At 45.2% G+C, this 17,209-nt stretch overlaps 1 protein-coding gene across 2 annotated transcripts in view; it reads left to right on the top strand.

Annotated features, from left to right (window-relative positions):
* The window catches only part of INTS10 (integrator complex subunit 10), a 1,128,594-nt gene that overhangs the window by 420,311 nt on the left and 691,074 nt on the right, over positions 1-17,209 (top strand). For both annotated transcript variants that reach the window (XM_044059448.1, XM_044059449.1), the window contains exon 8: positions 5,145-5,314. In XM_044059448.1, the coding sequence (XP_043915383.1) occupies positions 5,145-5,314 (170 nt within the window). The remainder of the gene's footprint in view (positions 1-5,144; positions 5,315-17,209) is intronic.

A 17,209-nucleotide genomic window follows, 5' to 3' on the forward strand; every position in this document is an offset into this window, starting at 1 on the left:
TGAGGGCAATAGAGTACATTCATGCAGAACAGAAAGGCCAAGGTTTCTACTCCAGACTTTTTCTGGTACTCAGAAAAGAGGACACCTGGCACCCCATCCTCGATTAATCCATTTTAAATACCTTCCTGGTGATCTCAAAATTCAAAATGCTCACCCTCCAGCAACTGCTACCCATGCTCTCCAAGAATGCTTGGCTAGCCACCCTAGACCTAAAAGAGGCCTACCTCCACATTCCTATCAGGGAATCCTGCAGGAAATATCTGTGTTTCAGGGCAGGATCTCAGCACTTTCAGTTCTCTGCACTTCCCTTTGGCTTATCTACTGCTCCCAGAGTTTTCACAAAATATCTGGCTCTGGCCATTGCCTTTTGCAGACAAAGGAATATCCAAATGTACCCATACTTAGACTGCCTAATTCAGGCCGACAGTCAGGAAAAGCTGCTGAAGCACCTGGCCCTTTGTAAAGTCCCTACTGACCTCCCTAGGGTACACTATCAACGAAAAGAAATCCAAACAAGTAGCCACCCAAAGGATTTTATTCCTGGGAGCAAGACTGGACACAGCATCGAAGATGGCATTCAGTACAACAGAAAAGCAAACTTACCTGACAGCCTACTTCTCTCAACTAGCCACCAGACCCCAGTTATCTGCAAGGAAAGTCCTGCAAGCTCTGGGGTTCATGGCATCTTGCATTCTACTCATTCCATATGCCAAACTGCATATGAGGAAACTTCAGTGGTACCTAAAAAGCATTTGGTGTCAACACTCTCAAGACCTGGAAACTTATACCCATGATACCTTGCCTCAGGAAATATTTTCTTTGGTGGGCAGCAGCATGCTCCCACAACAAGGGGCTACCTTTCTCACCAACCCCCACTGCCCAGACCCTCACCACAGATGCATCAGACTATGCTTGGGGTGCACACCTGGATGGCAGGTGCATACAGGGCCAGTGGAGCCCAAAGCAAATCCATCTGCACATAAATCAAAAAGAGGTGTTAGCTGTCCGGCACGCATTGACAGCTTTCAGGCCCCTTCTCTCCCCAGGGACGCTCCTGATCAAAACAGACAACACCACTGTGATGTGGTATGTCAACAAGCAGGGAGAGACTCACTCCTACCCTCTATGCAGGCTGGCCATGACTTTTTGGCACACAGCCTCTGCCATGCAACTCTACCTGTTAGCACAATTCCTGCCAGGTTCTGTAAACTCTCTGGAAGACCACTTAAGCAGAAGTCTTCTGGACCCACACGAGTGGCAGCTAGACAAAAGAACCTTCACCCTAATAACTCAGAAATGGGGCACCCCGAAGATCGACCTCTCTGCCTCCCACACCAACCATCAGCTCAGCAAGTTCTGCACCAGGGGGCATCACTGCATGACTTGGAAAGTGGATGCCCTGTCCTTCCCCTGGGTCAGTCTATCAGTCTCTGCCTTTCCTCCACTACCTCTCATCCCCAGGGTACTGCTCAAAATAAGGGAGGAAAAAACAAGGACAATTCTTATTGCTCCAGACTGGCTTCGCCAGCACTGGTACCCACTGCTGCGCAGCCTGTCCCCACTGCCACCATGGCATCTCACTCATACCCCAACCCTCCTGACCCAGAGGGAAGGAGAATTTATGCATCCCCAATTGCAGACCCTCAATTTGGCAGCTTGGCTTATTCCCTAACCAATGATCAATCTGTCAACCTCAGTAAACAGGTTCTAGATGTCATACATGAGGCCAGACGCCCTAGCACTAGAAAGTCTTATGCTGACAAATGGAAAAGTTTCTGCACCTGGATTCAGGCTAAGGGAGCCGATATGGCACAGCCCTCCCTCCCTCTCATTCTGGATTACTTAGCTGACCTGCTACACAGTGGTCTCTCTTTTTCCTCAATTAAAATTTGTGTCTCTGCTCATTTCTCCACTGAGCAGCCCCTTTTTCTCACACCCTCTGATCAAACAATTCCTAAGAAGGGCTAGCAACTTGAGGCCACCCAGAAGAGCACCTACCCCAGCATGGGACCTTAACTTTGTGTTGGAAAAGCTCACCCTGCCCCTTTCAAACCAGCATCTTCAGTAGAGTTAAAATGTTTCTCCTGGAAGACCGCTTTTCTCCTGGCCATCACTTCAGCCAGAAGGGTTTCTGAGCTACAAGCACTCATGGCTGTAGAGCCCTTCATCATCTTCCATGCTGACAGGGTTTCCCTCAGGACTAACCCATCCTTCATGCCCAAAGTGGTGTCCAGTGTGGCTCTCAACCAATCCATTCATTTGCCCACCTTTTTCCCTAACCCACAGAACAAGGGGAAAGGATCCTCACTCTCTAGATGTGCACAGACAGCTCAGATTCTATCTAGACAGGACTAAATCTTTCAGAAAGTCTGATCAATTGCTGGTTAGCTTTGCTGCAGGGGCAAAGCCATCTCCAAACAAACAATTTCCAAATGGATAGCACACTGCATCCATTTCTGTTACAAGCAACACGGAAAGCCTCCCCCTAAGGGGGTCAGGACTCACTCCACCAGAGCAGCCTCCACCTCTGCAGCTTTCCTCAGAGGAGTCCCTTCTAGGGACATCCTGGAGGCTGCCTCCTGGACATCTGTTCACACTTTCACCAAACATTACCACCTATCTATCTTCTCCAAATCCAGGGCAGGCTTTGCCACTGCAGTCTTGCAGGGCATCCTAGCCAGCCCCTAGTCTCCTTGACTGCCTCCACCCTTTTCCTCAGCTTTGGAAATCAGCCCAAATGTGATGACTGCAACAGTGAAACATGAAGAACATAGTACAATTGTGTACACTTACCATAAATGTAGATGTTTGAGTGTATTCACTGTTGCAATCCTGGTTTCCTTCCCTCCATCCCCCTCTTTTTTTCTTCTCTCTCCTTACAAGGGACATTTTGGTATTTACGTTCTACTGGTGGGGTTCTTCGACCAGAACCTGGCTCCCACATGGGGGCTCTTGACAGGGCAAGAAAAATTGATGTAATGGCGTTGGCTACCTTACTTTATACTACCGATGACCTGACGTCAGTCTTGAAGCAACAGCAAATGACACAGAAATACTAAGCTTCTAGTATTCGGGCTGGCTGAGGACTACCCTGGCAGGGATAACCCAAACGTGATGACTGCAACAGTGAATACACAAGAACATCTACATTTATGGTAAGTGTACACAACTGTACTTTTCTTGAGTTGTTTTGTAATCCATTCTGATGGTTTAGTTTTAAACTGTCTAGTGATAACAAGAACACATTTGTCTTGCAATTTTTGTAAAGTGACAATCAGAATTTTTTCAGTAGTGCTTAGTTTTTTTTTTTTTTTTTACCTTTATTAAATTATTACTTAAGTCATAGGCACACGTAGGTTCATAAGTGTATTCTAGGCTAATGACCATTAGGGCCTTTATAAGCCTAGCAGTACAATCCTTTATAAGCCTAACAGTACAATCCTAATGTGTCCCACAAGTTATATGTTTTAGACTTTTTTAAGGGGGGGGGGGTGATTGTTGGTTGTGTCATGATTTATTGACTGCCTCTGTCCATCAGAGACCAGGGATGAATTTTCAGTTTCTCACCCAGTTGTCCATATTACACTTAAATAGGGTTGGGGCGGATTTTCCCATGGATGGGGGAGCCTATCCCAAATGAGATACATATCTGTATTTTCAACATGTCCTGTTTATGTCTCAAGCAAAATGTAGGTCTTTAGATCTGGTAGTTCCGATGCTGGTTTTGTTTTGTAGATGTGCAAAAGGTTCATCAGATCAGGGTCCAGGGATGCCTTGTATGCCAGGCATAGATCGCCTCTCAGCAGTCTGTAGGAGGCCAAGTATAGAGACAGGGCTTTGAGACAATCTGCGTAGGATATTGTGTTTATGCCCTGTATTCTTTTTGCAAGGAACCTTTGAAGATGTTCCAATTGCTGCATCTGTTTGGTAAGCTACATACTGAAGGAGACATATTATACTCAGTGGTAGTTCTGATAATGGCAAAGTATAGTAAGATGACTTCCCTGGACCTAGGTTCCATGCTCTTATAAGTTGAGCAACATAAAAGGACTTCCTTACTACCTTGGAAACATGTTGGTCAAAGGATAAGTTACTGTCTCCATGTGATTCCAGATCCCTAACTAATGGGTCAATTCTTAGGATTTTTTTGTCGATGACATAGTTTCCTGGGGTGGTCTCCCCCCCCCCCCAAAAAAAAATTACTATAATACATTTCTTGGCATTGAGTTTTAAGCCATGAGTTTGACATCAGTCATTTGCATGTCTTAGACCCTGTTCTAAGATGTTTGCTTCTTGAGAGGGATTGTATTATTGCACTTAGTCTGCAATCATCTGTGAACTTGGTCAGCCAGAGCCCTTTGACATTGACCTTTACTTCCAAGAAGTAGATGTCAAAGAGGAGCAGGCCCAGCACAGACCCCCTGAGGGACTTCACTGGTGACTAGCGTCTTTGTGAAGGTGATCTCACCATCCTAATTCCCTGCAACCTATCTATGAGGCAGCTGGCTATCCAGCTTGTTATATAGGGGTTTGTAAGAAAGTAGCATTTGCCATTTGGATTTCCTGAACATCAAGAATATGTAGAAAAAACAACTAGACTCAGTGCAGAAACAAAAGTTTGATAACTCCTTTTAAAAGCACATATGCCTGACACTGCTTTGACAGCATTGGACTATAGGTAGGACTCCCCATACATTGCCTCTTTGATTGAAATTACTTCTGTGTTTTAGTACTTCGTTTGCCTCTATAATAATAAATATAGCTTTTTAATTATGTTGTCAAGATTTCAACATTTGTCTTTGCGTATACTAAGAGATGCTGTGCAGCAATATACTATTTTGTGAATGTGTGTATATGAATTTGCTTATGTTGTGTAAATGTATTCAGTTTGACCATAAACCTACAGCATCCTCTCTGGTTCAACATCTGCTTGTGTTCTTTTTCTTATTGTAGCACTTTGTGAATTGTCTTTATTATTTTTATTGTAACACTCTGGGGAATTGCCTTTGTTTTTCCTATATGTTAATCTCTGATAGGGTCCATGGAATTGCCCATTTACCTAGTTAAATAAAAATCAAATAAATAGTTTACATTGCAGACATTTTAGTTTTTTGTCTGTGCTGATTTATTTTCTGTTGTTGCAGGAGCTTTGCTGACATTTTGCATAGAATGAAAGATCTCAGCCGTTACTTGAGCAGTTTTGACAATGAGAATCATGTGAAGTACAAGAACCAAGTGGTGTACTCTACGATGCTTGTGTTCTTCAAGAATGCAGTTCAGTATGTAAATAGCATCCAGCCTTCTCTTGTTCATGGTTAGTAGCATTTGTGATTCTTATAATTTGGCAAGTACCTCATAGCAAATCACTTTATGTTAAAATAAGTTATCTTGCTTCTGAGATAAAGAGCCTCTTTTTCAGCATCCACATTAAACATGGTTGATCTTAAATGAGCATTATTTTTCCAGTTTTGAGGAGGAGCAGTTAAGACTATACATCTTTAGTCAATTTTAAATTTCTCTGTAATCAGAACAGAAACACCAGATAAGAAATTTTGTTGTGCCAGCTCTGTATTTCCAAATGTGTCAGGTGAGTTGCATTAATGCAGAGCAGGTTTAACAAGGGCGAGAAAACATTTCAACACTGCAGTGTACTGTGGTTTGAATGTTGTTTTGATGTGATTTGATGCACTTGTTTGTTTATTTACATACATACGTATGTATGTGTGTATGTTTACTGGGGTTAGAGCACTGATCACAGCTGACCAATTTTAGGCTCAGCTTGGGCTGCAATGACACAACAAACAGATAATATACATATAGATACTAGTAAGAATATAAAAGTGTTAGTAATGACACAAGATTACAGCCAGTGAAAACTTAATATTAAAATGCAATCAGTAGTGAACCCCTCCAATGTGCAAAGGGACAACTGGAGTTAACCATTGCATTTTTTTTTAAGTAAAACTGAGAAAATTACAATCAAGGTAAAAACCTGAATTTAATGAAGATGATATACAAGAAGAAGGTTAGAATGGAGGGGATTACAAGGATCGTCAAGTCCAGAGGTGGAATGTTGTCACTGAAGAGTCTGAAGGTAAAGGGATGTCCTTCTATTCCAGTGTTGCACTATTCTACATGTGGGTTTACCCTTCTTCCTCTCCACTTTGTCAGGCCAGGATTCTAAAGATTTTCCGTTCCTCTAGGTGCGTCGGACATCTAATGTGACAGCAGGAAAGTGGGCCATAAAAGTGACGTCTGCATGCACTAGCACTCAGAACTTTTCAGCCGCCAGTCATACGCCAGGTGCTCCTGCTTCTTGCGGACATCGGATCAAGAAAAATTCAATTAAGTACCCCACTGGGGATCCTTTCAGTTCTACTGTTTTTATATAATCTGTTGATGTCATCCGGAAAGGGCAAGTGTAAGCGTGGTCTGCAGATTCCCCAGAAAGACACCCACGATCAGTGCCTCTTTTGTTTATGTAAGGAACACGACCACGAGAACTGCACTATTTGTCAGTCATTCATCCCTAAGACCTTGCATCGCCATTTACAGGCTTTACATCTGTCCTTAGAAAACCAGCGGTTAAAATTACAGGCTTTACATCTGTCCTTAGAAAACCAGTGGTTAAAACAAATAGTGTTCGTCCGATGCCCCATCTGAACCACCTAAGAAGAGGGTCAAGACCTTGCGGCCTACTTCTTCAGCTGCGCCTCTACTGGCTGTTCCTCAGCCTTTGGCCGACATCAGCCTGACCGAGGATTCAGCTTCCACCAGTTTGGATAAAGCTGGTACCTCTGAGGAAACCGCACAATCTCGAGCGGATGGCACATCCGTAGAGGCTATACCGGCGCCTCTCTTAAACTCCGGGGGGGGGACCAGTGCTCTCTGTGGGCACATCGGATTCTGCTGCCCTCATCCCTACTTCTGGCTCAAGGCCTTCACCCAGCCGGACCCCTGCTAGACCTCTTAAGAAAAAACAAACAAAACATTTATCTCCTGCTTTTGAACGCATGCTGATTGGCAGGCCTTCAGCCAGAGTTTATTCAATGCCATTATGGCGCTTAGGCCTACTACAATAGGAACCCCTTGCACTGCTCCTCCTCTCCTAAGTCCCAGGCCACTAATTCCTGAAAGGTGGGTAGACCAACTGGAAGAGGAGGAACTGTCTGATTCCTCAGAGGATTCCCTCTGCTACTCCTCTCAGATCTCTTTCGCCACAGGATATGGATCTCCAGAAGAAGGCTCCATTGAGCGCGACTCCCAAGTGGAGGATTTAACTTTTGGGGAAACTATCAACAAGATGAAAGACCACTTTAAGTGGGAAGCCTCAGATATGACTGAAGTGCAGAAGAGGTTTTATGGACCTGATACAGATGGATTCTCCCAGTCCTTCTGCTATCCCTCCTATTCAGCAGGCCTTCTTGGATGCCTTTTCCTCTGCTTCCATCAACCCTGACTCCCAACCACCAGCCCCACGCAGGGCAGGTAGACTACAAAGTCTCTGAAACAGAGAAATTTCTGATTAAGTGCCCCCTGGCTGACCCAGCCACTATCTCCAGTTCTACTGATAGGGCTTCCAAGCTGCTCCCTACTACAACCATTCTTCCAGCTGACAAGGACAGCAAGACAATGGAAAGATTGGGAAAGAAAATGTACACTTCTGCCACCTTGTCATTCAGAGCCACTAACTACCAAACTCACATGATCAAGTATTCCATACCACTGCTGGACAAAGCCACTAAGGAATTGGCTAACATTCAAGATTGTGCAGCCAAAGCTTCTTTGACCTCCCTGTTAGCTCTCCTCTCCCAGTGAGTAGACACTCCATAAGATGCAGTTATGATGCAGCTGAAGCCTCAGCTAAGTCAGCTGCATCAGCTTCAGCGTTAAGAAGATACTCTTGGGTACGCCTTCAGCCCCTCCCTGACGACTACAGGGCCAAACTTATTATTGCTCCTTCAGATCACTCTGCCTAGTGGAAAAGTGGCTGACCTCTTCAAGTCTCTGCAACAAAAAAGCAATGAATTGCAGGACCTAAAACACCAGCTAGTCTCAGCCATCCCTAAGTTCCACAGGAACTACCCAGCCAAGACTCGGTTCATCAGAAAAACCAATAGGCCTACAACTCCCTCCAGGTCCAAGAGACCCCCTAGAAGACATCCCCCTCTGGCTAGAGTTTCTCCTTCCTCCAGCCAAAGGCCTCCCTTTTCATATAGGGCAGGTAGTATCTGACTACCTGCCAATCTCTCACCCCACCCCTCCCGCATCCCTTCCCCTGCCGATCTCTCTCACTGTCTCCCCGTGTGGTCTCTCATTACCTCATACAAATAAGTTTTGTCCATCATATATAATGGTTACTTTATGACCTGGATCACCCCTACAACAAGGCTGGGCATGAATTCCTACAACAAGGCTGGGCATGCCTCAGCCACCCACTAGACAGCTGCTCCTACCTGTGTACTGCAAACCTTGCTAATACAAGGCACTAGAAAACCAATGCCTACAGAATTGAAAAGAAAAGGATTCTACTCCAGAATCTTTATGGTCCCCAGAAAAGGATGGACTATGGAGGCCTATACAAGACCTCTCTCGTCTCAACCCTTTCTTAAAAGTTCCTGCCTTCAGGATGCTCACTCTTTCCCCACCTCCTACCTCAAAGTTTCATGGCAATCCTGGACATAAAGGATGCCTACCTTCACATGCCAGTAAAGCCCACCTACAAGAAATACCTCAGATTTCTGGCAGGCTCATTCCATTTTCAGTTCTGTGCCTTGCCCTGTGGGCTTTCCACTACTCCCAGGGTATTCACAAAATGTCTGGCTCCATCATCGCTTACTGCAAGACAAAGGGCATCCAAATATTCCCCTACCTAGATGACCTTCTAATTCAAGCAGACGATCAGAAGACTCTTCTTCTTCACACCCAGGCCCTTTTGCTCCTCTTGCAGTCTCTAGGATTTCTAATAAACTTCCCAAAGTCTCAACTGGAGCCCGCACAGGACATTGTCTTCCTGGGTTGCAGAATCCAGACAGACATTATGAAGGCCTTCCTACCACCAGAGGAGGTGCTGTCCCTGACACACCACCTACTTGGTGCACTTCAAGCATCAGAACTGACAGCAAGGCAATTTCTGAGACTTTTGGGTTACATGGCAGCCACCATACCCACGTTTCCCTTAGCAAGACTGCACATGAGGAAACTGCAGTGGTATCTTCGGTCAGTGTGGACTCAGCACTCCCATCCCCTAGAGTTCAGGGTTCCCCTCCTTCCCTTCTTGAAACAGGAATTGCAATGGTGGGTGGCTCAGGTGGCCAGGAACCCAGGCCTCCCTCTACACACACCCACACCATCCCAGACTATGCATACAGATGCTTCAGATCTGGGATGGGGAGCAACTCTAGGACAAAGAAAAGTGCAAGGTTTGTGGATAGACAGACACAAACTAGACCACATAAAGATTCAAGAAATGAGAGCAATCCTCTATGCTCTACAAGCCTTCCAGCCCTATCTAGAGCAAGGTCCTCTCAAGATATTCACGGACAACACCACAGTCCTGTGGTATCTCAACAAACAGGGAGGGACAAAATCATACCTCCTATGCAGGCTAGTTCTGCAGGTGTGGGAATTGGCCACCTCACAGGGAATTACCCTACAGGCAGACTACATACCCTCCCTGCACAACTCACAGGCAGATTACCTAAGCAGGACCATATCAAATAACCACAAATGGATGCTTCACAGAGATGTTTTCCTGGATCTGGTCCAAAGCTGGGGTATACCTGAAATAGACCTGTTCGCCTCCTTCATAAACAGTCAACTTCCTTGTTACTGCATCAGGGCACCCAACCCCAAGGCACTGGTAACAGATGCCTTCTCAGTGTCCTGGAAGGGGAAATTTCTCTGTGCTTTCCCCCCTTCCCCTTGATTCAAAAGGTCGTGCTGACAATTCAGCAGGACTCACCAAAAATCTTGCTGGTGACTCCCTACTGGCCAAGACAGCACTGGTTCCCCCTTTTCCTTCATTTGTCCAAGGGCAATTGCCACAAGTTACCCCCCTCAGTGGACCTGCTCACACAGCACAAGGGAACTCTGATGTAGCCACAGTGGCAATCCCTGCATCTTACCCTGTGGCTGATAGGATTCTGATCTCCTTCAGGTACCTGTACAATGAGGACATGCTCAATGTCCTGCACGAGGCCAGGAAACCTAACACAAGAAAATCCTATCTCTCGAAGTGGAAAAGGTTTTCTATTTGGTGTCCTAAAAGACAGTTGGACCTGCTGGAAAGTGACATTCCTCTTATCCTGTCTTACCTGTGTGAACTACTGCAGACAGGACTGGCCTACTCATCTCTAGAAGCACATTTGTCTGCAGTTTCTGCCTGTCTACCTCTGGATCCACCCCTTTCATCCAGATTTCCCATTAACGTTTTTCTCAAAGGGGTACTACACTTGAGACCACCCAGGAAACCGTCCCCTCCTCCCTGGGACATTAACTATGTATTAGAAAAACTCAACTTGACCCCCTTTGAGCCAGCAGACAAAGCTCCCATAAAATTTTGCCCATGGGAAACTGTTTAATTGGTAGCTCTGACCTCAGCCAGGAGGGTCTCGGAGCTACAAGCTCTTATGGCTACACCACCCTTTTTAGTCTTCCACCTTGACAGGGTGACACTCAGGACTAACCTATCATTCACACCCAAAGTAGTGAATGACTTATCCTTGAAACCAGGCCATTCACCTGCCTACCTTTTTCCCCAACCCTCAGGGGGATAGTGAGAAAGTACTTCATTACCTAGATGTCCACAGACAGCTTAGGTTTTACCTACATAAAACCAAGCCCATTAGAAAATCAGACCTTCCACCCCAGAGCTCTGGGGAAAGCAGTGACCAAACAGACCATTTCAGCCTGGATCCCCAGAGCCATTTCTTTCTGCTACCCACACCATGGGAAGACCTTGCAGGGCAATGTCAAAGCCCACTCCACCAGAGCAATGACCTCTTCTGGAGCCTTCTTTAAGGGGTTAGACACCAATACCATACTTGAGGCAGCTACTTGGTCCTCTATGCACACCTTCACCAAGCACTACAAGCTGGACCATATCTCCAGACCCAGGGCGGGGTTTGCCAGGGCCATCCTACATGAATTCCTGGAAACATCTTCTAGGCAACCACCCAATCCTTTGGCACTCACCCATATGTAGAATACTGCAACATTGGAATAGAAGGACATAGGAAAGTTGTGTAAAATCTTGCCATAACCATAGATGTCCTTCTATTCCAATGTTGCAGTACTCCTTCCATCCCTTCTTCCCCTCCTGGGTGACACTGGACAGGCTATGCCTTTATAGGACTGGCTCCAACTGGGGCTTGTTAAGTTCTGAGGGGCGGTGCGTGCAGACGTCACTTTTATGGCCCACGTTCCTGCTGCCATATCAGATGTCCGAAGCACCTAGAGGGTGCTCCAAAAGTGATGAAAAGACAAGACGAAAACTGGTCAGGAAGGCTGCCAAGAGAACTACAGTAACACTGAAGGAGTTGCAGGAATTTCTGGCAAGTACTGGTTGTGTACTACATGTGATAACAATCTCCTGTATTCTCCATATATCTGAACTATGGGGTAGGGTTGCAAGATGGAAGCCTTTTCTTACACACAAAAATATCCAGGCTCAGTTAAAATTTGCAAAGCAGTACATCAAGTCTCCCAAAAGCATGTGGGAAAATGTGTTATGGTCTGATGAGACCAAGGTTGAACCTTTTGGCCACAATTCCAAAAGCTACATGTGGTGCATAAACAACACATTGCATCAACAAAAGAATACCATCCCCATGGTGAAGCATAGTAGTGGTAGTATCGTGCTTTGGGGTTGCCTTTCTTCAGCTGGAACTGGGGCTTTAGTCAAGGTGGAGGGAATTATGAACAGTTCCATATACCAATCACTTTTGGCCTAAAACCTTCAGAAGTCTGCTAGAAAGCTGAAGATGAAGAGGAATTTTACCTTTCAGCATGACAAAGACCCCAAGCATATATCAAAATCAACAAAAGACCAGCTTCACCAGAAGAAAATTAAAGTTTTGGAATGGCCCAGCCAGAGCCCAGCCCGAAATCCAATTGAAAATCTGTGGGATGACCAGAAGAAGGCTGTGCACAATCTGACAGATTTGGAGCACTTTTGCAAGAAAGAGTGGGCAAATAATATTGACAACTCAAGATGTGCCATGCTTGTAGACTCCTACCCAAGAAGATTGAATGCTGTAATTAAATGAAAAGGTGCTTCAACAAAGTATTAGTTTAAGGGTGTGCACACTTATATAACCAGTGTAGTGTACGTTTTTTATTTTTTTATATTTTTTCCCCTAACATATTTGTTGTATTTCAATTGAATTGTACAGGTTATAGGTCACATTAAAGATGGGAAAAGTTTTGAAATGATTTATTGTGGTCTTATTTTTATATCACAAAAACATGGCATTTTAACAGGGGTGTGTAAACTTTTTATATCCACTGTATTTGAAGGCTAGGATGGTTTAAGGTGGTTGGTTGTTATGGCCCTTCATGTGTTCCTTCATATCTAAAGTGCTGAGGGTTCTAGAGAGTTTTTGATGGGTACCGATGAACATTGTATTGGTTTTATTGGGTTTTAAAAAGCAGTTCCTGGAACTGAATTGTGAAGTAATAGAATATGTTCTTCGTGTTTCACTGTTACAGTCCAGAAAGACGAGATTTCATGCAATGAAAGCTCTCGACCAGCCCAACTACCAGAGAAACCTATTTCGCCTTCAAGGCTGGAAGATGCCTTAACTGATGTCAGTACACTCAGGTGTAAAGGGAGCCAACCTGCATCATCGCTTCAGTCTTTTCTTGCCGCTGGACCCCGAAGCAGATTTCAAGTGCGTCAAGCGGTCTGCACCACAGAGACGTTGTCGGAATGATAAGTACCCCGTTGGGGAATGCTTTTCTTTCTTCTTTGACTTATGTCAGATAAAGTTAATAATTCTTTCCTCTCCTCTGTGGTAAACAAATTCCACTCAGACTTGCATACGCTTTATGTAAGTTGCATAGGCCCAGACCACGATGTCCCAAACTGTTGTTTTTGTGCTATGTTTAACACTAGAACTATTGGGCATAGAGCAGAGTTTTTAGCTCGTTTTCTTTGGCAGGAATCTGTGCAATTGCATACTATGGTGTCCGCCAGTCATTTTGAGCTCGATGTACCTAAGCACAAAAAAGATAAGAAACAAAAGCCTAACTGTACGGATGACACTCACTTGCCCCCGACTCTTCTACTAGACTTTTGATTGTTAAGGAAGGTGATGTGCTTTCGCAGCCACCTTCAACCTTTGCTTTAGTGACCCTGGCCTCTGTCAAGATCCATTTGGAGTCTGATATTCTTTTGGTCCCTTCGACTTCTGCATCTCATATCTTCAGCTCCTCATTTGGGTCCAAGACTGCAGAGCAGGCCTCGGCTTCTGACAAGCAACTGCAACTAGGCGACTCTTCTCAGCCTAGGGCCATTCCGGTGTATCTACAGTCTAAAGAATCTGGTGCCAGGGCGTCGAATGCTCCTAGGCCTAAAACCAAACCCACACTAAAGAAAGGCATTTGTGGCAGGGTCTTCTCCTAGGCCTATGGGCTCCCAGTTTCAGGGATTCCAACAGTGTTTGATCAGATTGGCTGAAGACATCATTAACATTGTAAGGTCCAGGCAGACTTCAGGGGACATCACCCTAGGGAAAAGAAAAAGAGACACCCATCCTGAATACTACCCTGACTCTCTGCATTCAGAAAAAAGAGTCTGATTTGAAGGACTTTGCATCTGAAGAAAGCCCCACTTACACCTCTTATGAGGAATCAGATTCAGAAGAAATTCTCCCCTCTGCCTGTCTGCCCTAAGACCTCACCTTTGGAGAGAGTCTTCATGCTATGAGACAACATTTCCAGTGGGAAGCAGAATACCCACAGGCCAAAAAAAGAGTCTGAGTTCTTAGACCTCCCTGAGAAAAAAAAACCTGTGCAATCCCACCTATCCTGGAAGTAGTGGAGGATGTATTTTAGGATGCTTCCTTAAATCCTGATTCTCTCCCTTCTGCATCCAGAAAGACTGACCAGTTTTACAGGGTCCATGATTCTCATAAATATCTGTTTAAAAACCCAACTGCTGATACTGACATAGTCACATCTGACCCCAAAGGTTATAAGACCAGTGCCTCTAGGAACTTTTTACCTACTGACAAAGAAGTAGGGCTCTTAATAGATTTGGAAAGAAAGTGTAGACTTCACCTGCCCTCACCATGAGGGCCCTCAGCTGTCAATGTCATATGATTAAATACCAGCAAACCGTTCTTGACCAACTAAAACAAAAGCTGTCCAGTCTAGAGGATAAAAAAATTTCTAAGGAACTTTTAGTTCTGTGCCTTTCCAGTTTTCAAGTGGCTAAACACTCCCTTCACTGTGGGTATGATGCCATGGAAGCCTCCTGCAGTGCAGCTGTCATTGGCAAAGTGATCAGGAGACACACTTGGCTTGGGGAGCAACCCCTCCCTAACCAGGTAGAAGCTAATCTCCTGGATGCCCCCTGACAAAGAATGCTTTTTTGGGGCAAAAGCTGAAGCAGTCCTCAAAAAGATGGAGGACCAAGCAAATTCTATGCAAACTTTCATGGACTTTCTACAAGTGCAACCCCCCAGGTTCAGCAGGAATTTTCCAGCCAAACATTGGTCCTTTCCCACCCAATCTAGGAGCAAGCAGAGAAACCTTGAGAAGGACATAACTCCCAGGCATAGACCACAGCAATAAAGCTCTAGGCAGTAGACCTCAGACTCTCTTAGACAAGGAAGTTCTAAGACACCTGCCTCTGCCAGAGATCAGTTATGACTCTCCACTTCCACCCCACCTCCCCAACCCCTCCCTAAAGCTAGGTGGAAGGCTGTCCCATTTCTATCAAAACATAACCCATATTACCTCAGATCAGTGGGCTCTAAATATTATTGCCCATGGTTGCGAACTCACTTTCAAAGAGCCCTTAAAATGCTCAGGATACCCAGATGTACCCCAAAATCAGAAAACTCAGGTTCTACAGCAAATTCAAACTTTGTGTTCCCAGGGAGCAGTGGAACCAGTTCCAAAAGATCAACATTGGAAAAGATTTTACACAAGTCTCTTCCAGGTACCCAGAAAAGAAGGGTCTTGATGTCCCATTCTGGACCTGTCCAGCTTAAATCTTTTTCTCAGTGTGTCAGCATTCAAAATGTTGACCCTGCAGAAATGACTCCCCATGTTAGCCCCACAGGCATTCATGGTGTCATTAGACCTAAAAGACGCCTACCTTCACATCCCCATCTCAAAGTCGCACAGAAGCTTTCTTTGCTTCAGAGCAAGCTCCAGTCATCATTAGTTTTCAGCTCTGCCTTTTGGACTGTCTACTGCACCAAGAGTTTTCAGAAAGTGCCTAGGTCCTGCCATTGCTTACTGCAGGACCTTTTGGGTCCAGAGTTAACCCTACCTGGATGATTGTGTAATACAAGCATCAGACCAGTCACAGATTCTCTGAAATGTACTCAGGATCTCCTAACCTCCTTGGGGTTCACTCTAACCCTAAAGAAGTCCATCACTGTGCTGTCCAAACAGATGGTTTTCGTAAGGGCACTCCTGGACTCTTCCATCCAAAGGGCCTTCCTCCCTCTGGACAAGGTCAACCAATGCATTATAGCCAGAGAATTCCTCAGAGCTCTGAGGTATATAGCATTTTGTATCCTTAGGGTGCCACTAGCCAGGCTACACATGAGTAAGCTTCAATGGTATCTAAAGAATGTGAGAATGTGTGGTGCCAGAACACCCAGCCCCTGGCCACCAAAATACACCTGATACCTTGCCTCAGAGAAGAGCTCACATGGTGGGTGTACAGGCTTGCACCCAGAATCAGGCCTTACCCTTTAAATTCTCTCCTCAAAGACAAACCCTCACCACAGATGCCTCAGACATTGAATTGGGTGCCCATACCCAACAATTCCAAACCCATAGGTTGTGGGATCCCCAGACCAAGAAAAGACACATAAATTGGAAAGAACTCGTGGAGTTCTAAAAGGCTTACTGAGCTTCAAGGAGAAATAGATGCCAGGAATGCTGGTAGTAAGACAGACAACACCACAGTTGTGTGGTACATAAACAGACAAGGAGGCACACACTACTACGTCCTGTGCCGTCTAGCTATGCAAGTCTGGGAGACAGCACACTCCATGGGATTGCACCTCCTAGCACAGTATCTGCCAGGGATACAGAACACCCTTGCAGATCACCTCAGAAGAAACTTGACAGACCCCCATGAGTGGCACCTTCATCGAGATATTTTCCTCAGCATAACTCAGACCATATCAGCCTGGATTTTCCCTCAGCCCCGAAATGCTACACCAACTTAAGTCAACAGGTGCAAAACATCTGAAGGAATCCAGAAGTCCTAGCACAAGGAAATCTTATGCAGTCAAATGGAAAAGATTCTGTGCTTGCGCCACCTTGAGCCAGGCTAACATTTTGACCATCCTGGAGTACCTGGCCAGTCTAGTGGATAAAGGCCTTTCCTACTCCTCCATGAAAATACATGCCTCTGCCATCTCTGCTGACATTCCTGTTCTCCCTCCAGTCTTCTCACACCCCCTCTTGAAACAATTCCTTACGGGTGTCATTCATATTAGGCCCCCCAGGAGCAAACACATACCTCCATGGGACCTCAACTTTGTGCTGGAAAAATTGACATTGGTTCCCTTTGAACCTGCAGCTAGTGCCTCTTCAAAATTTCTCACTTGGAAGACTGCTCTTATTTTAGCTGAGGTACAGGCCCTAATGGCAGTAGAGCCTTTCATTGTCTTCCATAAAGGCTTGCTTTCCCTCAGTACTAACCCTTCATTTATGCCTAAGGTGGTAACCAGTGTGTCTTTGAATCAAGCCATCCATCTGCCTACCTTCTTTCCTAATCCTCAAAACAAGGAAGAAAGATTGCTGCACTCCCTAGATGTGCATAGAATGTTGCGTTTCTACCCAAACAGGACAAAATCCTTTTGGAAATCAGATCAACTGTTCTTAACCTTCACCCCCAGATATGAAGGAAAACCAGTTTCTAAACAGATCTTTTCCAAGTTTATTTCTCACTGCATTCATTTCTGCTGCAGCCATCATGGCAAAAAAGCCCCAGATTTGGTTAGATCCCACTCTA

Source organism: Protopterus annectens, chromosome 17.part0, assembly GCF_019279795.1.
Source record: "Protopterus annectens isolate FY-2018-M chromosome 17.part0, PAN1.0, whole genome shotgun sequence".
NCBI lineage: Eukaryota > Metazoa > Chordata > Ceratodontiformes > Protopteridae > Protopterus > Protopterus annectens.